The sequence below is a fragment of the Lutjanus erythropterus genome, chromosome 9 (genome assembly GCF_056507025.1).
Source record: "Lutjanus erythropterus isolate fLutEry1 chromosome 9, fLutEry1.hap2, whole genome shotgun sequence".
In the NCBI taxonomy this organism is placed as follows: Eukaryota; Metazoa; Chordata; class Actinopteri; order Lutjaniformes; family Lutjanidae; genus Lutjanus; species Lutjanus erythropterus.
The window spans coordinates 32666685-32686667 of record NC_139325.1 but is presented as its reverse complement, the minus strand read 5'-3'; the positions used below and the strand labels follow the sequence as shown (position 1 = coordinate 32686667).

General features: G+C 39.7%; 1 protein-coding gene across 2 annotated transcripts in view; it reads left to right on the top strand.

Moving 5' to 3' along the window:
• grik5 (glutamate receptor, ionotropic, kainate 5) overlaps positions 1–19983 on the top strand; it is a 138057-nt gene that overhangs the window by 106329 nt on the left and 11745 nt on the right. For both annotated transcript variants that reach the window (XM_084727179.1, XM_084727178.1), the window contains exons 13-19: positions 2756–2863; positions 5077–5280; positions 6267–6380; positions 6962–7071; positions 7316–7489; positions 11551–11716; positions 12853–13078. In XM_084727179.1, the coding sequence (XP_084583305.1) occupies positions 2756–2863; positions 5077–5280; positions 6267–6380; positions 6962–7071; positions 7316–7489; positions 11551–11716; positions 12853–13078 (1102 nt within the window). The remainder of the gene's footprint in view (positions 1–2755; positions 2864–5076; positions 5281–6266; positions 6381–6961; positions 7072–7315; positions 7490–11550; positions 11717–12852; positions 13079–19983) is intronic.

Below are 19983 nucleotides of genomic sequence, written 5' to 3'. Positions count from 1 at the left end.
ATTAGTCCAACTTCTTCCCAGTCTGTGGGAGTACAATAGATACTAGCCAAAGCTCCACAATATGTTAACGCCAAGTACAACAGGCTACCCTGCAAAATAAACAGTAAAGCGGCATAAAAAAATTTCAAAGCTTACACCTTCCAAGTTTGAAGACAGTATCACTGAGCTTCTGTTTTGAAGTGAGGTTTGTGGGCCCTCATTCAGAAAGCAGGCTGAAGCAAAAATGTTTAACTTAGTGCACACATAAGAGTTTTTCAGCCGTTGTGAGGACATTTCCATCAAAAATGAAGTTAATTCACTGGGTTGTCACTTCCTCAGATTGAGGGAATAAATGAAGACTTGCGTGTTGGTTCTTGCAGCTAGCAACATAGAAATCTGTGTGCTTTGCTTGTAATGTTACTTTTCTTATCTTCCTATTAAACAATCTGTATGTTGTACCACAAAACTCTGACCTGGACTAAACTGGATGTTAAAGGGTTAGCTTACCCAAAAATGAAAATTCAGTCATTATTGACTCACCCTCATGCTGACTGAAGGTCAGGTTTAGTTTTTTAGTTCACAAAACACTGCTGGGGTTTCACAGGAAAACAGGGTTGCAGAGTCTCCCAAACAAGTTAAGTGAATGGTGACCACTTTTCAAATGGAAAAATCAAATGCACAAAAAAAAAAAAAAAACCCAACAACTATAAAATGCCTCCATACTGCTCATCTGGTGTAATCCAAGTTTCCTAAAGCCCTGACATGCTGTGCACTTGCACACACACCATCACACCACACACACACGTGATTCATATGTGGCTCTAAACTAAAGATCTACAGTAAAGATATGGGCTAAAAACATGGTGTAAATGACGTCTTTTAAGTCAGCTTGGCATGTTGAGGCTTGAGGAGACTTGAATTACACCAGATGAGCAGTATGGAGGCATTTTATTTATTTTTTTTTTTCAGCTGTTTTTTTGCTTTTGACAACTGGTTACCATTCATTTATATTGTTTGAGAGATTCTGCAACCCTGTTTTCCTGTGAAACTCCAGCAGTGAACTAAACTAAAGAACTGAACTAAAGAACTAAACCTGACCTTCAATCGGCATGAGGTTGAGTAGATAATAATAACTATCCCTTAAACTCCAGCTCAGAGTGTGTGCGTAGCCCCTCTACCTGCATTTGACCACAGCCACAGTAAAGCATATAAGTTTTAATATGCTAAAACATTTATTACTGTAATGGCAAAAAAAGATAAATCCATGTCGTGACAGAATGTGGCACCACTGTGCCCACAAGTGGCAATTACAGGACAATCAGTGAAAGGGAGCAGTGACAAGTTTGCAAACATACTATGTGTAACGTCAGTTAGAAAGCAGTATCTTTCTGAAGTTGGTGAACATTACCATTAAGCTACTGGTCATATCAGACTAATTAAGGCTGTGGCAGCAAAAACCCTGTGTCTTACATTAGGCAAGAGTTTGTTTTATTGCCTCAGACTTTTTTCATTTGTAAGAGGAATGTTGTTTCCTTTTTTCTTTGAAAAGTTACAGTTGTTGTTCTATTCATAAACTTCTCTTCATTCATCTTCCCCGTTAGCTGGGGCATTTTATCTTTTCGATGTACTGGTTACAAGCCATAACAACTTTGCTAAGTGTTGTCGGACAAGGTGAGAAACCAAAATAAAATGTTGTCAGATCAGCCAGCGAGGTGTTCAGGACTGTTTTGGTGCATTATTCTGTCAATGCAGACTCAGTGAACATTAGAAAGAAAGGTGAGGGGAGATTTTCACTGCATTTTCACCTGCTTTTCAAAGTTGAGATTAAATGAAGCATAAGTACACACATCAGTGCATATCCAGACTGAGGGAATTACGCTGTGGTTCATTGACTGGAGGAAACACTTTCTCTTCACCTTCCCTTAATATGTCTTGCTGTACTTTACTATAGGCCAACTGCTTTTCTTGCTAACACGAAATGCCACCTGATAACCATAGTCAAATCTGGATGTTAACTCTTTGGGAGAGTCATGGTGCGATAATTAACACTTTAACTCTGCTCACCTCTCTGCGAAGCAGCAGCACCCACACTGCAGGCAGCAAGCAGAGAGAAAAGACCACTCTTAAATGTCAGGGCAGGATAAAGAGTGTCATAGAGAAACCGTGATTCTGTCTGAGGAGTCATTACCTCTTCTCTGACCTATTGAAAGATGTACAGTAATATCTCCCAAAGAAATGCCTCTGCGAGCTGCGGTTCCACCCCTGCACACTGGTTAGGTCATAATCACACACTTATGTACCTAAGCGACTTAACTGTCTCCATAAAATGGAAATATGTGAGCTGTTGCTTTATGCAATTTAGGAAAGGTGTTAGTGAAGGAAAACAGACATGGCAATGAAGCTCCTGATCATGAATGCTTTCACTTACTTTGCCATCTTGTCCCAGCTCATTGCGCTGCTTGTAAACAGCATTTTTTTTTTTTACAGTGCATGACACTGCAGGTACGTGCACAGCTCCAATGGGGGCAATTAAATAAATGTGCACATACAGTATCTAACAGTAGAGGTGCCAAAACAAAGCATAAAATATTCAGCATGCAATGGCACACTATAAAACAGACAATAGCATTAATGCATTCACTAAAATACTCATTTGCTATATATGGTGTGCAGCCTGCCACAACAGTAAACCAGTTGCAGTGAAGTTGGAGCTTAACAGTACATTATTCATCCAACAATGGCTATTGATTTTCTCTCGCTTTCTCTTCTCTGTTAGATCGGGATCTGGTACTCCAACAACACTCTGGCAATGAACTCCACCAGCCTGGATATTAATGTCTCAGAGACGCTGGCAAACAAGACACTCATTGTCACCACCATACTGGTAAGGTCGCAGTTACCTTCTGGACCACCACGCTGGTGAGGTCAGAGTTGTTTTCATGTTGCTGCGCCGGCTGTGCCTCAGTTCATGCTGTGTTGTGGTCTGCGTCTGCTAATTTTGCTGTCACTGTAGCTGTCATAGCAACTGACAGAGCACTCAGAGAGATGTGTTACTAAATTCAAACTGCCAAAATCCTCGTCAGAATGCTAGAAGTTGTCTCCTGTTCTCCATATGAGTAATGTCATATCAGAAAATCAGTAAAGTCCTCTCATGGTGCTGCTCCATCATCTTCAGGTTGATCTAGATGTGTAAAAACACTTGAAATGGTGTGTTTGTTAATGGCCATACTGTGGTCTATTTTAGGGCTGCACAGGTAATTGAAATATTATCAAAATTGCAATATCCCCTAGTGGAATATCCAAAGTGCAGAAGCTGCAAGTTATTGATAAAGAAAAAATGTATTACAAAACAGCACTATAATGAAGTACTACAGATACACCCTGGCCAACAAATCTTGTTATAAAAATCTTTAATAAAAATTGGGATGCAAATTCTCCAATTCATTCTCACTAATTGTCAATCATAATGCAATATATATATATATATATATATATATATATATATATATATATATCTTTTTTCTTCCATATCAAGCAGTCCTAGTCTGTCCTCTTGGCTCTCTTACCTACCTGTGCAGCCATTTTGCCAAAGCCCCTTTATGTATTTTAAAGTAGTACTTCAGCAGTACTAGTACTGGGCATCCATAATGTTGAGGGAGTCACAAGAGACAGAAGAAGAGAAGAGAAGTTTTTTTTTTTTTTTTTTTTTTTTTAAAAAAGCAGTTTAAATTGAATCTGTAGAAGCCAAAACATCCTGACTTTCTGTCCAACATATTGGTCAAACTCCAAAAAAGCTCAATCCTGCAATTCCCATGATGAAACTTTATATATAATCCTTTTGTTAGACTCTCCCTGCCAAGTTAAGTCCCATGTCTTTAAAACTCAGCGGCCCCAGTTTGCAGGCTTTCAGCCGCAACTGTTTTGACAGACTGAATAGTACTGCCCATGACAAATAAATGGATTTTGATCTGCAAAATTGGTGGGATTCCCTTTTAAATGCATTATATTTAATTTGAGTAGAGGGTTACATTTAAGAAAAAAACAGGATGCTTGCTTTCACAAAATTACCAATGACATGCTAAAAGCAACTTATGCTGGTATATTAGCTATCTTAAAAGGGCGGTTCGATATTTGGAAAATACGCTTATTTGCTTTCTGGAAGAGAGTTAGATGAGAAGATTGATATTGTGCTCATGTTTCAGAGTGATATTGATTTTTTTATCACTCAATGCCAGAAAACAAAAAAAGCATATTTGCCAAATGTCGAACAATAGACCTTTTTCACAACAGTCGTATTGAAATAGTAGGGTAAACACAGGTGTTACTAATTAGGGTCCTGTTCCATTTAGTCTTTTCAGTGCTTTAAAACACAATAGCAGCACCCTGACTCTGCTTGACCTTAATTAGTATCATTGGTAACACCTGTGTTTACCATTTCATGTCAAAAAGGCTGCTGCAAAATGGTCTCTTACTTTAAAGGAGAAATCTGTCGCATATTTACTGTAATAAATCATTAAAAGAACAGGATATGTCATCAGAAATTAAGGAAACATGCAAAACTGAAATACTGGCCTCTCTGACAACAGCACTGCAGCCGCGGTGTCCTTCTATGAAATTTCCTTTCCTGGCCAGAATGAGTTAGTGTCTCTTTATGAGTTGTGAGAAATCAATAATCTTTAAGAAGGTGTAGATGTGATGATGAACTCCAACTCCAGAGTGTGTATTTTCAGATCAGTGTGGTTCTGACTTCAGGATAACGTGCAAGTAACAGTTAAAAACAGCTGATCAACTTACATTCTAAGACTCATCCTTGCTTGTTATTGTCAGTTTACAGTGTTGCACTCTTGCTGCGGTCCTGCAGCCTGCCTGAACTTCCTTATAATGTATAGTCTATGGCTCCAACTCGATATTTGGACTGCAGTACTCATTTTTGGATGTGCAATTGTTACATATTTCTCCTTTAATCTATTATTGACACAGCAGTGAATTTTTCCCTGTCACTGACACGTTAAGCTTTACATTTCAGCTAATAATCCCTCTTCAAACAGGACATTCTTAGTTGTGGATTGAAACCCCTCATGTTTCCCTCATGTTCAGGAGAACCCGTATGTGATGCGCAAAGACAACTACCAGGACTTCCAGGGCAACGACCAGTATGAGGGCTTCTGTGTCGACATGCTGAGGGAGCTGGCAGACATCTTGAAATTCTCCTTCAAGATCAAGCTGGTGGATGATGGGCTGTACGGGGCTCCAGAGCCCAACGGCTCTTGGACTGGCATGGTTGGAGAGCTAATCAACAGGGTGAGCACTCTCCCTCTCCCTCTTTCCCTATCTGTCTCACATACACACCAGAAGCACGCTCACATGCTGCAACCATTGTGTCTACAAACAGAAACTTATACTGAACACACACGCGTGTACACACACACACTCATGCTGTAGCCCCAAACCACAACTCTGCTGTAACTTCCCATGTCTCAAATTGCCCTCAGAGGGGAGTAAGACTCTTATCTAGGACAAAAGCTGACTTGATAATTCCCCAAAAGAGAGTGGTAGCATTGCCTAAAATTGTCTGCACCATCTTTCCTCGCAGTAACACCCTCCCCCTCCCCAGCCTGCCCACCCTCTTCCTCTTCCTCTCCCTGTCCAGGCCTAGTGTGCCTCTGACAGACACTGTGGTTGAAGCAGGCTAATGAGAGCCCCTCTTTGCTTAATTACCATACGGTATACTTCAATTACCAGACTGTGGTCCCTGTGTGGGGCCTGCCACACTGGTGCTCCCCCAGCTCTCCACGCTTCCTCTCCCTCCATGCCCTCCCCACTGCCTGATCACTCAGCTCTAATTAGCAGTCCATGTTCATCAATTAGCTTTTAATGGAAGAGATGGAGGGGAGGCAGAGCGACCAGAGACCTGCAAGGTTTTATACAGGTGGAGAGACCAGCCACTGAGTGCTTACTTGCAATTAGCCTCATTTGGATGGTGGTTAACGTGTGTGTGTGTGTGTGTGTGTGTGTGCCAGAGGGAAAAGGGACAGAGTGCACATCTGTATGTTTTTCCAAATGTGTTTTCAAGTGCGTAGTCAAACTTTTCATTTTTCATTCGGGAAGTCAACATTTTACACAAACAGAGCTCTCATCTGCCCATCGTGGCATCAAGTGTCGTTCTATTTTTGCACAGTTACCTGACCGCTTGTCGTTTTTTTCTCTCTGACTCTCCTCCGCTGCCTCTATCTCTCCCTCGCCCCCACGACTATCTATCTACCTATCTATCTTTGTCAATCCTACAGAAAGCGGACCTGGCCGTGGCAGGCTTCACCATCACGTCAGAGCGGGAGAAAGTTATCGACTTCTCTAAGCCGTTCATGACCCTGGGGATCAGCATCTTGTACAGAGTTCAACTGGTGAGGGTGTTATCTGGGGCCGCAGGGCGCCCGCTGGGTGATGCTCATGACAGATCTCGTGTTGGATTTCATCTTTTTTTGTTTGTGCTGCTTTTAAAGCTGGCAGGGTCACAGAGAAGACGACTGGCTACACTTGTTAGAGGAGTCTTAAAGAATCAGACTGAGTGTTACATAAGAGTTGATCTCATCTTTGAAGCTGAGGATTGTGTTTGGGTTGTATGCTGCTGCATGCTGCATCCACTGTGTCCACAGTGAAATTTATAGGTGTAATTTAAGTTGCTCAATAAGTCAGGGCTCTGTAACTGGGTAACAGTGGCAGCTTTACATTGCTAATGAGCTTTTGGGTCTAAGCCAAGTATGCTTCAGCAGTAGGCATTGTGAAAAGGAGCATTTATGGATTGTAGCATTAGCGTATCAAAGCACTGCAGACTTACTATCAGAGTGCAGTGAAGGACACTGCCCTCCTGTGGTGCAGCGGGTGGCTGCTGAGACATGACACCTTGTTTTCTAACACACTGTACCTTTCTGTCTGCCTCTGTTGTTCCCTCTCTTTTACCCCTCCTTCTTTCTCTCTATGTCAGGGTCGGAAGCCGGGTTACTTCTCCTTCCTCGATCCCTTCTCTCCAGCCGTCTGGCTCTTCATGCTGCTCGCCTACCTGGCTGTCAGCTGTGTGCTCTTCCTGGCTGCAAGGTCCATACATTACATCACACGCTGTACTGATAGTGTGCGGCTCACATCTGGGCTCCATCGCCATTTATCTTGCTGAACACGAGTCGCCTGTCACATAACGGGATTTTTTACCTTACATAACCTGACGCAGACAGTTTGACGGGGATCGAATGACTGATTGGCGGTGAATGATATGACAGAAGTACATTACTGTGCAGCACTTTGACCTCAAGGTCATCCCACTGTACCTGTGTTTCCCCACCAGGCTGAGCCCCTACGAGTGGTACAACCCTCACCCGTGTCTGCGAGAGCGCAGGGACATGTTGGAGAACCAGTACACACTGGGAAACAGCCTGTGGTTCCCTGTTGGAGGCTTCATGCAGCAGGGATCAGAGATAATGCCCAGAGCGCTATCCACCAGATGTGTTAGTGGGGTGTGGTAAGTTACAGAACGGTTGAGTTTGCGTGCATCCACTCAAAAAGTGTTTTGATTATGTTAATTCACTTAGATGTTTTACCTTCAACAAAAAAATAAAAATATAAAAATTTGATCATCACTTATGACCCAGTAAAAGTGTGCAGTGGTGTCTGTATCTGCAGAAACTCTGCCCTGCGTCTGTTTTTCCTTGTTTTGTCGCTATCTTGCTGTGCTCAGGATGCTTTACCAACCCAAAATACTGGCATTTGACTGCTTTCTGTACAAAGTCTGAGCAGCAACATGTGTAGGTATCCCAGAGGATTATTGGTACCTGACATGGTATATGGATTGTGACATGGAGTCAATGTATTGCTACAAATGGCTATGATTTGTCACTATTAAACTTTACTACCATCTATTGGATTTTAAGATGTATGGCAAGGGAGAATTCCCTATATCATAATGTTAACAAATATGAAAAACAATTTGTGCGTCAAAATTTAATGGGTCATTGGTTTTTCTAATGGCCCATGCTACACCTTTCCAGGTTTCATGAAAATCGGACCGGTAGTTTTTTTGTAATCCTGCTGACAAACAGGCAAACCAACGGTGTTGAAACAATAATCTGCTTGGCAGAGGTAAAAATGTATTTGCATGACACAAAATCAGGTTTACAAAGTGCTAAATAAGAAGAGAAACAAAGGAAAGCTGGATGGTACAGGAGCACAGTTGAAGCTACTACAGTCTCAGCTTAATATTAATGCCTTTATATGACTTACATGAGCAAACAGGACCATCCGCGAGAAGCTGTTTCTTAATAGTTATTTTAAAGGCCCGCAACCAGGTTGGATTTTCCTTGAAATCATATTAAACTAATCTGTGTTCACATTTTTCATGTCAAAGTTACGTTACAGTAGTACATTGGCCAGTCAAAAGGAAGAGAGAAGAGATTTTTATCTTGGTAATTTTATTTTTTATGTTATATTTTGTGGTTATTATGGTGGAAACGATATTGCTTGTGTCCCTCCAAAATCAACAAAATATGACAGTTCCTTGTAAAAGCTTTGAGATAAAACATTAATACAATTGTAATAATAGTGATATAGTATAATAGAAGTAATAAATTAAAAACTAATTTAAACTCATTAAAATTATAAAAGAGCTAGTAGATAAGATTATGCAATAAATAAAACCCTCAAATAAGAGGGTTCGTATACAGATTAGGACAAGAAGTCCAAGCCTTATAAATTAGTCTTTAAACTAAATTTAGATAAATTAACATTCTGCCATTCTGAAAATATATGGTAAGTATATTCTGTATGGTTCCATATTGTAGGGGCCATAAAAGCCCCACGCTAGACATGTATTTTAAAGCACTGGGTAACACATTTCTTTATCAAGAACTTGCATTTTTCCTTGAAGTTGCTTTTTTTTTTTTTTTTTTAGCTCATCTGCTATGGGAGATAATAAAATTTACATTTTAACATTTAAGCGTATAGCTGATATAGGTTTCAGTCCCGGAGCTCCAACATTTCAAGCACACAATACAAAAATGCTACGTTCACAGAAATACTACAGTAGCCTGATGATATTCCCGTGGCAACAGAGTGACTGTGAAAGAGACATGTGCTTAGAAAAAAAAAAAATCGCTAAGAGCTAAGGAGATAAAGGAGAGAGGAAGACAGGAGGAGCAAATTACACTGAGCAAAGGAAGATATGGGATATTATTAAGTGTAGTGGGTACATAATGTTCTTCTTGAAGACATGAAAGAAAGGTCATGAGAGCATCCCATCTCTGAGGTTGTATGTACAGAATAATGTATGTTAGTCGAGGTATACTGAGCCCCTCTCATACTTACCTTTAGAGTTTAATAATATGATGATAAATGGGAATTTCAGAGATCTTACGGTACTGTTATACAGATGTCTCTCTCTGTAATATCTCTGGGTATAATTAGGGCTGATTTATAGTAATAATGGGCTTTTATATGATTTTTACGGAAGCTGAGAATGCTCATGTTTGCAATTTTTTTAACGCCGTTATCTCAAGATCATTAATTATTTCCTTATCGCAAGAAAACAAAGCTTGTTTTCTCGTGAAACAGGTTAATTTATCTCGTTATCTAAAAAAAAAAAGTTTTTGTTTACAACCTTTTGAGATAATTTGTCAAGAGAAAACAACTTTTACAGGATAATTATGGAGAATTCAGAAATGAGCATCCAGTTCATAATTCATCACACCTGATAAGCCTCATCTGCGAATGTGCAGCTGGGCCGGTCTTCTCCATAAAAGCCGAGGACTGATCTGGAGGCTTACTCGCACAAATAGACGCAATGCCATTTCTGCCTGTGTACAGTCTGAGGCACTGATCAATAATTGGTGCTCCTTGATCTGACATTTTCAGGTTAAAGGTCCGATGTGTGAGATTTATTGGCAGAATATGGCAGGAATGTAATTTGAATATTTGTTATATGTTTTTCATTAGTTTATAATCAGCTGAAAATAAGAACCATTGTGTTTTTGTTATTTTAAAATCAGCTGTTTATATTTACAGGGGACATGGGTCTTCTTCCATGGAGGACGCCATGATGCACTGCTGTGTTTCAATAGTAGCCAAGAACGGACAATCCAAACACTGACTCTTGCGTTTTTTACAAGTTCGGCAGCTACCGTAGGCTCTCCTACACATTCGGAAGGGGATGTAGTGGCAAAGTGGTTGTTATCTGCACGCTCACTGCTAGATGCCACTAAATCCTGCACACTGGTCCTTTAACTCAGTTCCTACAATTGTCAAGATGCCATCTGTGCATGCTGGCATGGCGCTCTTGAATGATGTCTGATTAACATTATAAGTCATATGAGGAAACAACCTTTTGTTTTCTTGCAATAAAGGAGTTGATCTTGTTTTTTTTGTCAAGATAGTAAAATAATTAACTTGTGAACTCGATGTGATAAAATATTTTGATATTTCATGTAGTACTTTGGATTACCTCAAAATGAAAATTGCTAATTGGTTATTTAATCATCAAAAAGTCTCCCAGTTGGTTCTCCAGACAATTTACTGTCATGATATTTATGAATTTTGCTATCAAGCAATACAGGTTTTCACATTTGCCTGGGCACATTTGTCCATTCAGAAGTCACATTTTCAAAACAATTCACACACAGGCCTTAACTGAAAATAGCTGGCTTGTTTGAAAAAAAAAAAAAATGCAACTTCTTCAATCAATCATTACACAATGAACAACAGAATACAGCCGTCAATCTGCCCGGGTTCTAATTAATCTCTGAATTCTACTTCGTTCTCCAAAGACGATTTTATTACAGATAACCAACCCCGCCGCACTCTGTACCCTCACTTGTTACTCTTTTACTCTTTTTGACATATCCTGTCAAAGTACTGTTAAAAAAAGACATTTTATAAGAAGGTTTTCCTTATTCACTTTATCCCCGTGTGCCTTTCTGTGAGCTGCTGTTGACATGTAAGACCTACAGTGAACACCTAGACTAGACAGATTCAGACAGTCATTATGGTGCAGCTTTTGTACGGGATTCTGTACTGCTTTCTTCACCAAGGAACCAATAAGCACATTTCACCCAAACTCAGACATACTTAAACAAATAAAAAAAATGTCCTCTTGCTTGGGTCCCTCTGCCACAGCCTGTTTGATGCACCCTTGCATAAAGAAACACAGAGATGTCATCTTCTATAGCTGAATAAGGACTGGCTGTAGATTGAAGAGTTGTGCAAAGGAATTTCACACAGGTGCATTAGAGATTCATAATTATGCAAATGATTTCTATCAGCTGTGAATAGATGTTTTCCTTTTTTAGCACATTTTTTAGCACAGTTAATCCAGTGGAGTTTTGAGTCTTTCCATGAGATCTGTGTTAACTGTTTTGAAAAACTGTGTGAAAGCTGTGTGAAACAATTGAAACGGTGTAAACACATTTGCAAGAAAAGACTTCTGTTATGCTAAGTGGGTGAAGATGAAGTGGATGTTTTTGCAATCCAGAAAAACCGCAGCATATATCACGATTAAACATTTCCTCCATTTCAACCTTTGTCTCCACCTCGTAGGTGGGCGTTCACCCTGATCATCATCTCCTCCTACACGGCCAACCTGGCAGCCTTCCTGACCGTCCAGAGGATGGAGGTTCCCATCGAGTCTCCGGACGACTTGGCCGACCAGACCAACATCGAGTATGGCACCATCCACGGGGGGAGCACCATGACGTTCTTCATGGTACGACCCACTGCACTGAACTACTGCTCTGGTTGGCTTTGTGTTTGTTTGCATTCACGTGCTAAATTGTGTTGTTTTTGAAGGCTGTTGGATTTACTCTGACAATTGCCTTTGTAGCAACAATCTTTCATGAAGTTTTTGTGTTTGTGTGCACGTGTGATTTAGTGCAGTGATTTTGTCTTTATTGCCCTGCCTGGAGTGAGCGGTTGTCCTCAATGTTGCTACTATATCTCTGAGTTCCTCTCTTGTTTTCTTTATGGCTGTTTGTGTTTGTGTTAAGTGGCTGACTGCCTGTGTTTGCTTATGAGAGCGCTTCCGGCATCTGTGTCGGCATCTGTGTTTGTCATAGAGAGAGAGTGTGTGTGTGTAGGTGTGTTTGCATGTGGGAGTGTGTGTAGGTGAGTGTATAAAAAGTGATGTATTTGTTTACTTGTGTGCAATCATGGGAAATGGCTACATGCCGTGTGTGTGTATGTGTGTTTTGCGTTCTCATGTCCATATTGAGGATACAAAGAAGAGTGGTTTATGTTTGCCTACATAAGCCAGCTTCAATGCTACAGTACATTACTCCACTCAATGCCTAATCCACACACACATACACATACAGCACACACCCGCTTTATTACACTCAGATGCCGCCCTCTTTATTTTTTTCCTTTCTTCTCACACACAATACATAGACATAAAACATGTAATTGTACACTTTAAATGCTTAATCCTGTTTTAGAGCTTGCCATATTTTGCTAAGTGCTGTACCACCTCCTGTGTGCTGATTTACCTCCATACATATGAAAGATGATGCATCAGCTACGCCATGAGCAAATAATCTGTTGCCTTGATTCTCACCGCTTTTCTTCCCTCTCCTCTTTTCTCTGCCTTTTCCCTGTATTTGCCATTGATGTTTTTCTCTGCTCGTCATTATTCACACTGGATTCTCTGCTCTACGTTCACATCCCTCCGATGTTTATCGAGCATACATCTCTCTTTCTCCTTTTCCTGTCTTCCCTCTTTCATTTTTATCGACCTCCATTTGATTTCTGCTTCAAAGACAGATGATAGGACACTTTCGGAGCCCTGAATGTATTGAGATCTTAAGTTGGCGTTTAATTCCCATTGTTGTTCCCATTCTCCTGCAGAACTCACGTTACCAGACGTACCAGCGGATGTGGAACTACATGAACTCCAAGCAGCCCAGTGTATTTGTGAAAAGCACAGAAGAGGGCATCGCCCGCGTGCTCAACTCCAAGTACGCTTTCCTGATGGAGAGCACCATGAACGAGTACCACCGCGGCCTCAACTGTAATCTCACGCAGATTGGAGGCCTGTTGGACACCAAGGGCTACGGCATCGGCATGCCACTGGGTAATAATAGTAATATATCTTTCTTCAGACAAAACATATGTTACAAAGTGCTTGTAGAAACTCATAAGTAAGAAATAATGTGTGAAATAAACCCAGACTGGGTGACTCAGGGGTTTATTTTGCAATAATAATCTTACTACTTACTTTAAAAAAAAAACAATAATTTGACAGAAAATATTTATTTAAAAATAATTTTATGGATTTTACTGCTCTTACAGAGTCTATGATCAGAACTGCGTCCATAGCAAGGGTCTGTTATTCACAGCAAATGTCTGACATTCAGAAATAACACTCCTTCGAATGCTGTAATTGACCTATCAGAAGCAAGCATTTAATGAAGACTGTAATAAAACCTGTAAATTTGATAAATAGCTTGAACGAAATTGGATCCCAGTAATAACTGAGATTAATTTGTTCATTACATTAACTTAAATTAAATCCAATTATGTTATCTCATCATTAGTTAAACAAATGATACACTCCTTAAGATGTAACCATCACATTATTAGAGATTATCGTTGTGTAAGGGGATGTTCACATTAACAATAACAATGTGAGCATTGGTATGAATGACAACGTTCTGTAAACAGTGGCGCCAAGCGAGCACTTCACAGCACAGCTGTGTTGGCAGCTTAGAAGAATGGATACTGATGACCTGTTACTGTTGTACTTTGTGCAGAGAAGCAAAAAGGAAACCAGAGATCATGAAATTCTTCAAAGACCAGAAGAGTTAGGAGAATCCGAGTCTGTTACAGTAGAAGAAAACTTTCATATGAGTCAACATCAGTTTGATGGTATCCTGGCGATTGTCAAAGAGGACATCCTTAAGGACCAAACAAACTTCATCGGCAAAAAACATTGTAATGCCTGCATGTAATTAGTTGTAAATTCAAAGTGATCACAATATCATTTGCTACCGTCGATGTTGTTATGGTGGACTGCGGTTTTAGTTAGAATGATTTATAAAACAACGTTGTAGTTACTGTCATAGTTATACTTGGATAGCTCTTAAAGCCATTATCTGGTATTTTGTTACATCGTTTTGTTTTTTCTAAGCTGTATTTGCTATTTAGAGAAATACAGTTTGTTTTCACATTTGATGAGTTACTTTAATATTTATTGTATGAGCTGTAATTCACAAACATTAAAAACATCAACAGAAAAGTAGATACAGTGTAAATGAAATGACCAAGTCTTAGAATTTTGAGAACATCAGTATTGATTTAGTCTGACTAACAGTGTCGTTTTCAGAGAGGATATTTCAAAGCCCACAAACCCCCACGGCAAATATTCAATCACTTTTTGTCTTTTCGCCTCGACTGACACGCCTGAAAATCTAAGGTCAGGGGTTTAAAGGTCATGGAAGTTCACAAATATTCCTGTCATGTCTTTGATTAGGTCTATAATTTATCAATAAAGGCTTGAAATCTATTAAAAGAATAACGACAGGCACCGACCCTTTTTATCCTGTTACATAACACTGCTCCAGAATTTTACAGATTTATTACAGCTTTTGGATTAAGGCAAAAAAAGGGTATAGAAATAATCAAGACACCAACATATTAAATTATGTATGATTCTGTTGAGTTCTACTTTAATAAAACACTGAAATAATTTAAGTAGCACAGAAAAACATAACAGAACAACAGTTTGAGGATGTTCCTTAAGCTAAAGTTCCCAACCTTTTGTTCTGTGTTCCACATCTGTTTGCAGCCCCTAGTCACAGAGTACACGTGTTTGAACTGTGCGCAATTTAGTCAAAGAGTGACTTTCCTTTATTATTTATAGACTGTTCCATTTGAATTCTTTATTAAAGCCCAGAGAAGTAAAATTATGGTCATGTGCCACTATGTAGCAAAATTGATATTTTCTTATTTCCTCCCTTGGTAATCATCCCATAACCTCTTTCATCTTCAAGGTATGGAGGTAATTTGTTGTCATTAAAGAAAACAGGGTTGCACAATGAAAAGAAAGTTAATCAGAACAGAATAAGATAATATATAAAATAAAACAAAACAACACAATATATACAGTTATTTATATACCTACACATGTACACACCAAGGAAATAATTCTGTAGAGTATTTAATGAATTTTTGTCAAGTTGAATGTAAACATCAGCAGCAAGATGGTGATGATAATATGGTCGACATCTTCACATAAAGTCTGACAGCTGGGAAACATCGTCATCAACATCACTCACAACATCCTCCTCCTCTTGTCCTGCCGGAGTCGTACATGTTGCGTCATGTTAGTTCAGAACTGGTCCGACCATTAAGGAGCAACAGGCTGATCAGGATGTTGTGGTGGATGAGGTCTCTGTAAGATATGGGCACATTGGTCTCTGATTTCCCACTGTCCGGCCAGCCTGAGTCTCATCAAATTTTCCTAACTGGAGGAGCATCCTTGAGTCCAAGCTGGGTTAGCATTGCTTTTGTCCCCGTTCTCCTCCTCTCCTCCTGTGGTCGACTGCAGCGGTGCATCCAGCTAGTCTGTTTGGGTGGTTGAAAGATGCCGTGTGCATTGTTGATCGTCTCAAGATCTGTATTTCTGTCATAAGTAATATGTGTTAGCATTACAGCTGAAAAAATAACAGATTAAAACAAAAATGTTGCGAAATGTGAAGGAGCTTCTGGCTGCAGCATCTGTATTCGCTGCCATAGCCCCTTGTGAGGTTTCTCATCCCTTAGAATGAGACCCAATATGTTAAAGGGTTTGGCTTTTGTTATTGTAATAGTGCAGAACGATGACATTGCAGTGCAAAATTATAAGACATGAAATTGTATCAAATGCAGCTCAAGAAGCAGAAGGAACGTAATCACCAGTGAGACACAAAATTGTCAACATGAAAGTTGACAAGAAAAGATGAGAGGAATTACAGTGCAGTAACGGGTGCCGTCTGTGCCTGCTATGATCAGTGCTGCCACACGAATTTACTTTAAATCTAAGGATGAAATATATAATTAAAAATGTGTAAATGCTGATCTTAAAGGGCTTTCTCTATAAACCCCATCAAAAAGAAAAAAAAATCTCAATTAACTGTCGGAGAGTCAGAAACACCTGCATGAGATCAATTATGCTAAATAGACACATGTAGCAGTGCTGATTAGTGAGAGATTAGATCTGAAAAATGTCTTGTACGTGGTTGATTTATTTTTTATCTAAGGGATTAGTAAGTATTTCAACTGGAAGTAATGAACATGCAGTTAATTGCTTTTCCACACGCGTCCAGCTCTTCTGAAGCTCCTTTTTTAGCACGTAGCGCTGGTGTCAGTGCATCACAGTGATCTGTTCTAACGAGGAGGAGGAGGGCACGACTACAGAGAGGAACGAAAAGGACAGAAAGTGAGATGTGACGGACCAAAGGTGTGGAGGAGAAAGATGAAGCAGAGTTACTGTACATCATCAGCATGGAGAACAGACAGACATGAAGAGATCTGGAGGCAGACCAGAAGGAGAAACATTTAGATGTTTAAAAATACTTTTTAACAGTTCACTAACCCACACAAGCATAATTTTTAAAGTCATAGTTCAGTTTCAAGGAATAGTTTGACATTTATGGGAGATACACTTGCTCACTTTCTTGCCGAAAGTTAAAGGGCCGGTTGAAGGTCGGGTTTAGTTTTTTAGTCCACAAAACACTGCTGGAGTTTTACAGGATAACTGTGCTGCAGAATCTCCCTGTTTAAGTGAATAGTGACCAATTTTCAAATGATAAAAGGAACCCAAAATAAAAACATAAAATGCCTCCATACTGCTCGCCTGGCGTAATCCAAGTCTCCTAAAGCCCTGACTTGTCGTTCACTTCACGTGTGTACTGCACGCCACACACAACCAGTTCAGACTGTGTGCACGTGTGTGTGAACGTGGCTCCAAGCTAAGGATCTACACTGAAGATTTAGCTTGAAAACACCTAAATGACGTCTTTCAAGTCAGTTTGGCATGTCGGGCCTGTAGGGGACTTTGTATTACACTGGACAAACAGTGTTTATATTGTGTTTTTTGCTTCTGTTGTTTTATTACGTTTGAAAACTGGCCACCATTCACCATTTTAATTGGGAGATACTGCAGTTCTGTTTTCCTGTGAACCTCCAGCAGTGTTTAGTAGATACCACTCTGAAGGTGGTATGCTAAATGTGACACCGCACCAAGGAGAGTTTTACTGTAGTTTAGCATAAAGGCTGTAAACAAGGAGAAACAGTTAGTCTGGCTCTGTCCAAAGGTTAATAAAAAGCAGTTTTAAGGGGAGTTATGTGCTATTACTTGGTATGGAACAGTGCCTTTCTAAAGTCAACAAGCCTTCAGGAGGAAATTGCTCAGCACAAACCTCTCGCATAACTGTAATTTCTTGTTTTTGCATTTTGTTTTTTTTTTATCTCCAGATAAACACACAAATATGACATGTTGATTAGTGGACTTTGTAGGTGCTGGTACACTTTTTTATTTTCCATTTGGATAGAACCAGTCTAGCTGTTCCCATCTCCTGGCTGTAGCTGCATGTTTACATAGACACACACACAAAAAATAAATAATAAACAATAAAACAACAAAAAACAGGTGCTCTTGTCTGCCTGTCCTTATTCAAAAAATGGCTTAAAACAATGTTGAATGGGGAGTAAATAATGACATTTGTAGACTAACAGTGAGGACACCTGAGAGCTCTGGAGAAATGGTACACAAAACACACATTATCTTTTAAATTTTTAATTTGGTTAAATTCTTAACAGCAATAAATGATTTAACACCCCCATGTTGAACTATTCCTTTAATTCACTTTGATAAGTGCACAGATATGCTGATGTAAATTAGTGTTGTCACAACACCAGAATTTTTACTTTGATACTAATAGAAAGTTTAGTATCATGATATTCAATGCCAAAACAACACTTGAAACTGAAACAGCATTAGTTCAGTCCTCGATACCTAACAGACATCAGTCCTGGACATACAGTGTACTGCTGCACAACCACAGAGTGTACACAATAGATTTACAATGAAATCTGAGCTATTTCATCTTAATTTTATACATATGAGGGCAAATTGCTGATCCATGGTCATACATATTATATTAATATATTATAAACCTGCCCTGCATAATGCCCATGTATTATTCCATGAATAATTGCAAAACTACAAACCATGATTTTACCAACAGGACATTTACACTTAAACATTACCCCAGCAGCCCAATCTCTTTTTTTTATTCAGGGACATTATGTTCTCTGTGGGCACTTAAGGGACTTAAATTCTCTAAATTTACTGTTGGAGTCAGTGTGCCTTATTTATTGGCCGTCCTGTCTGACTCTACAGAGCCACTGTAGTTCAGAAGTGAAACTGGTGCTAGTATTCTCTTTAGCTGTTAACGTTTTAAAAAGCACAAAAAAAGAAACCCTCACACAAGTCTTGCTTAATACAGTGTCGCAGACAACATTGTACTAAACACAAGTTGAAAGCATGAGTTGAAAATGCTGAGTGAGAGTTTGTATGTATAACTTTGCAGAGAGAGTAGAGCGGAAGCGCAGAGCCACGGCTCGCCAACGGACAGCTGTTCAACTCCGGGGAGCGAGGCAAAAATTCACTTCCTTTTCTGTGACAACACACCAAAATTGACCTAAAACAAATACCGAACACTGGTACAAATTTTAGTATACGGTGCAACACTGGTATAAATTGACATTGATGCAGTGTATAAATGCGTTTGTCTGCTGACGTCATTGAATGGACAACAAACACGTGGTGACAATTAACATTTTGTCTTGTAGCGTCTTCCAGAGGATAACAGCTAGAGCAGGTGATGATCTGTTTTAGTGCTTTCTGAGATCATTTCCCGTGCTCCATTTCCAAGTTGTTTTCGGGTAGTTTGTTGCTTGATATCAATGTATATGGCGCACAGCTCGACAACAGCTTGACAACTGTGTTCGCCTGGCCTGGGGCGCTGATTGGCTATTCATTAGTTCCCCCCATGGTGCTTATTTGATCAACTTCTTTTTCAGACGAGAAACTTCTGTTTCATGTCATGATGCGAGACAAATCAGTCAACTCAGTGGAGTGGACGGATTCAAAGGCCAGACCTTTGAATTTGCCAGATCTTTGAACCACTGACATTGACACGCATAGAGCTGGACAACATTATAGATCATAAATCCTACTGCCTCCATCTTCGCTGATAGGACATGGACTAAACTAAAAAAAAAAAATCAAAGTATACTTCAAACAAATCTTTTTCCCAAAGATGGTTTCTGTCATTTTAGGTAGTACCAATCATACTGATGTATGTTCAAGTGTTCATTTTTCTGATCAGTTTGGTTGTAGTTGGTTTTTGACTCTATATAGGATGACCTCGTTAACGCAGCTCCAACTCATGACCACCACTGTACGGACTCTGGCTCCAGATGGCAACTGTACAAGATGGCAAGGCTCTTATCCAGGATATTTTGGCTTCATTTTGTACTTCGGGAGGAAGTGGAGACATGTTGTGCATGTTTATATATGTCAATGGTCTGAACAATTCACAGAGCACACAACAATTTTTATAGGGTCCTTTTTCTTGCAGAAACAGGTTCGAAAGCAAACTGTTCTCAGTGAGGTCTGCTGATTATCTTGATGATTCGATAACTCGAGGGCAACTGAGAAGATATATTTGCAATTTCTGGTGAACTGGCCCTTTAAACCTTCCCTTTTTTTTTCCACTGTGTCCCGTTCATAAGTTGCTTTGTATGCTGTCTGACCAGCGGCTGTACCACTGGCTGTGTCTGGTTGTAATCTCACTCTTTATCTCTCACTAATCCTCTCTTTATTCTCACAGTAAGATCACTCGTAGCCATCTCGAGGCTGCAACAGAATTTTTTTCCTTTTTCTCTCCTCATCTCGTTTTTTTTTCTCCTCTCTCCTCTTCTGAAACAAGC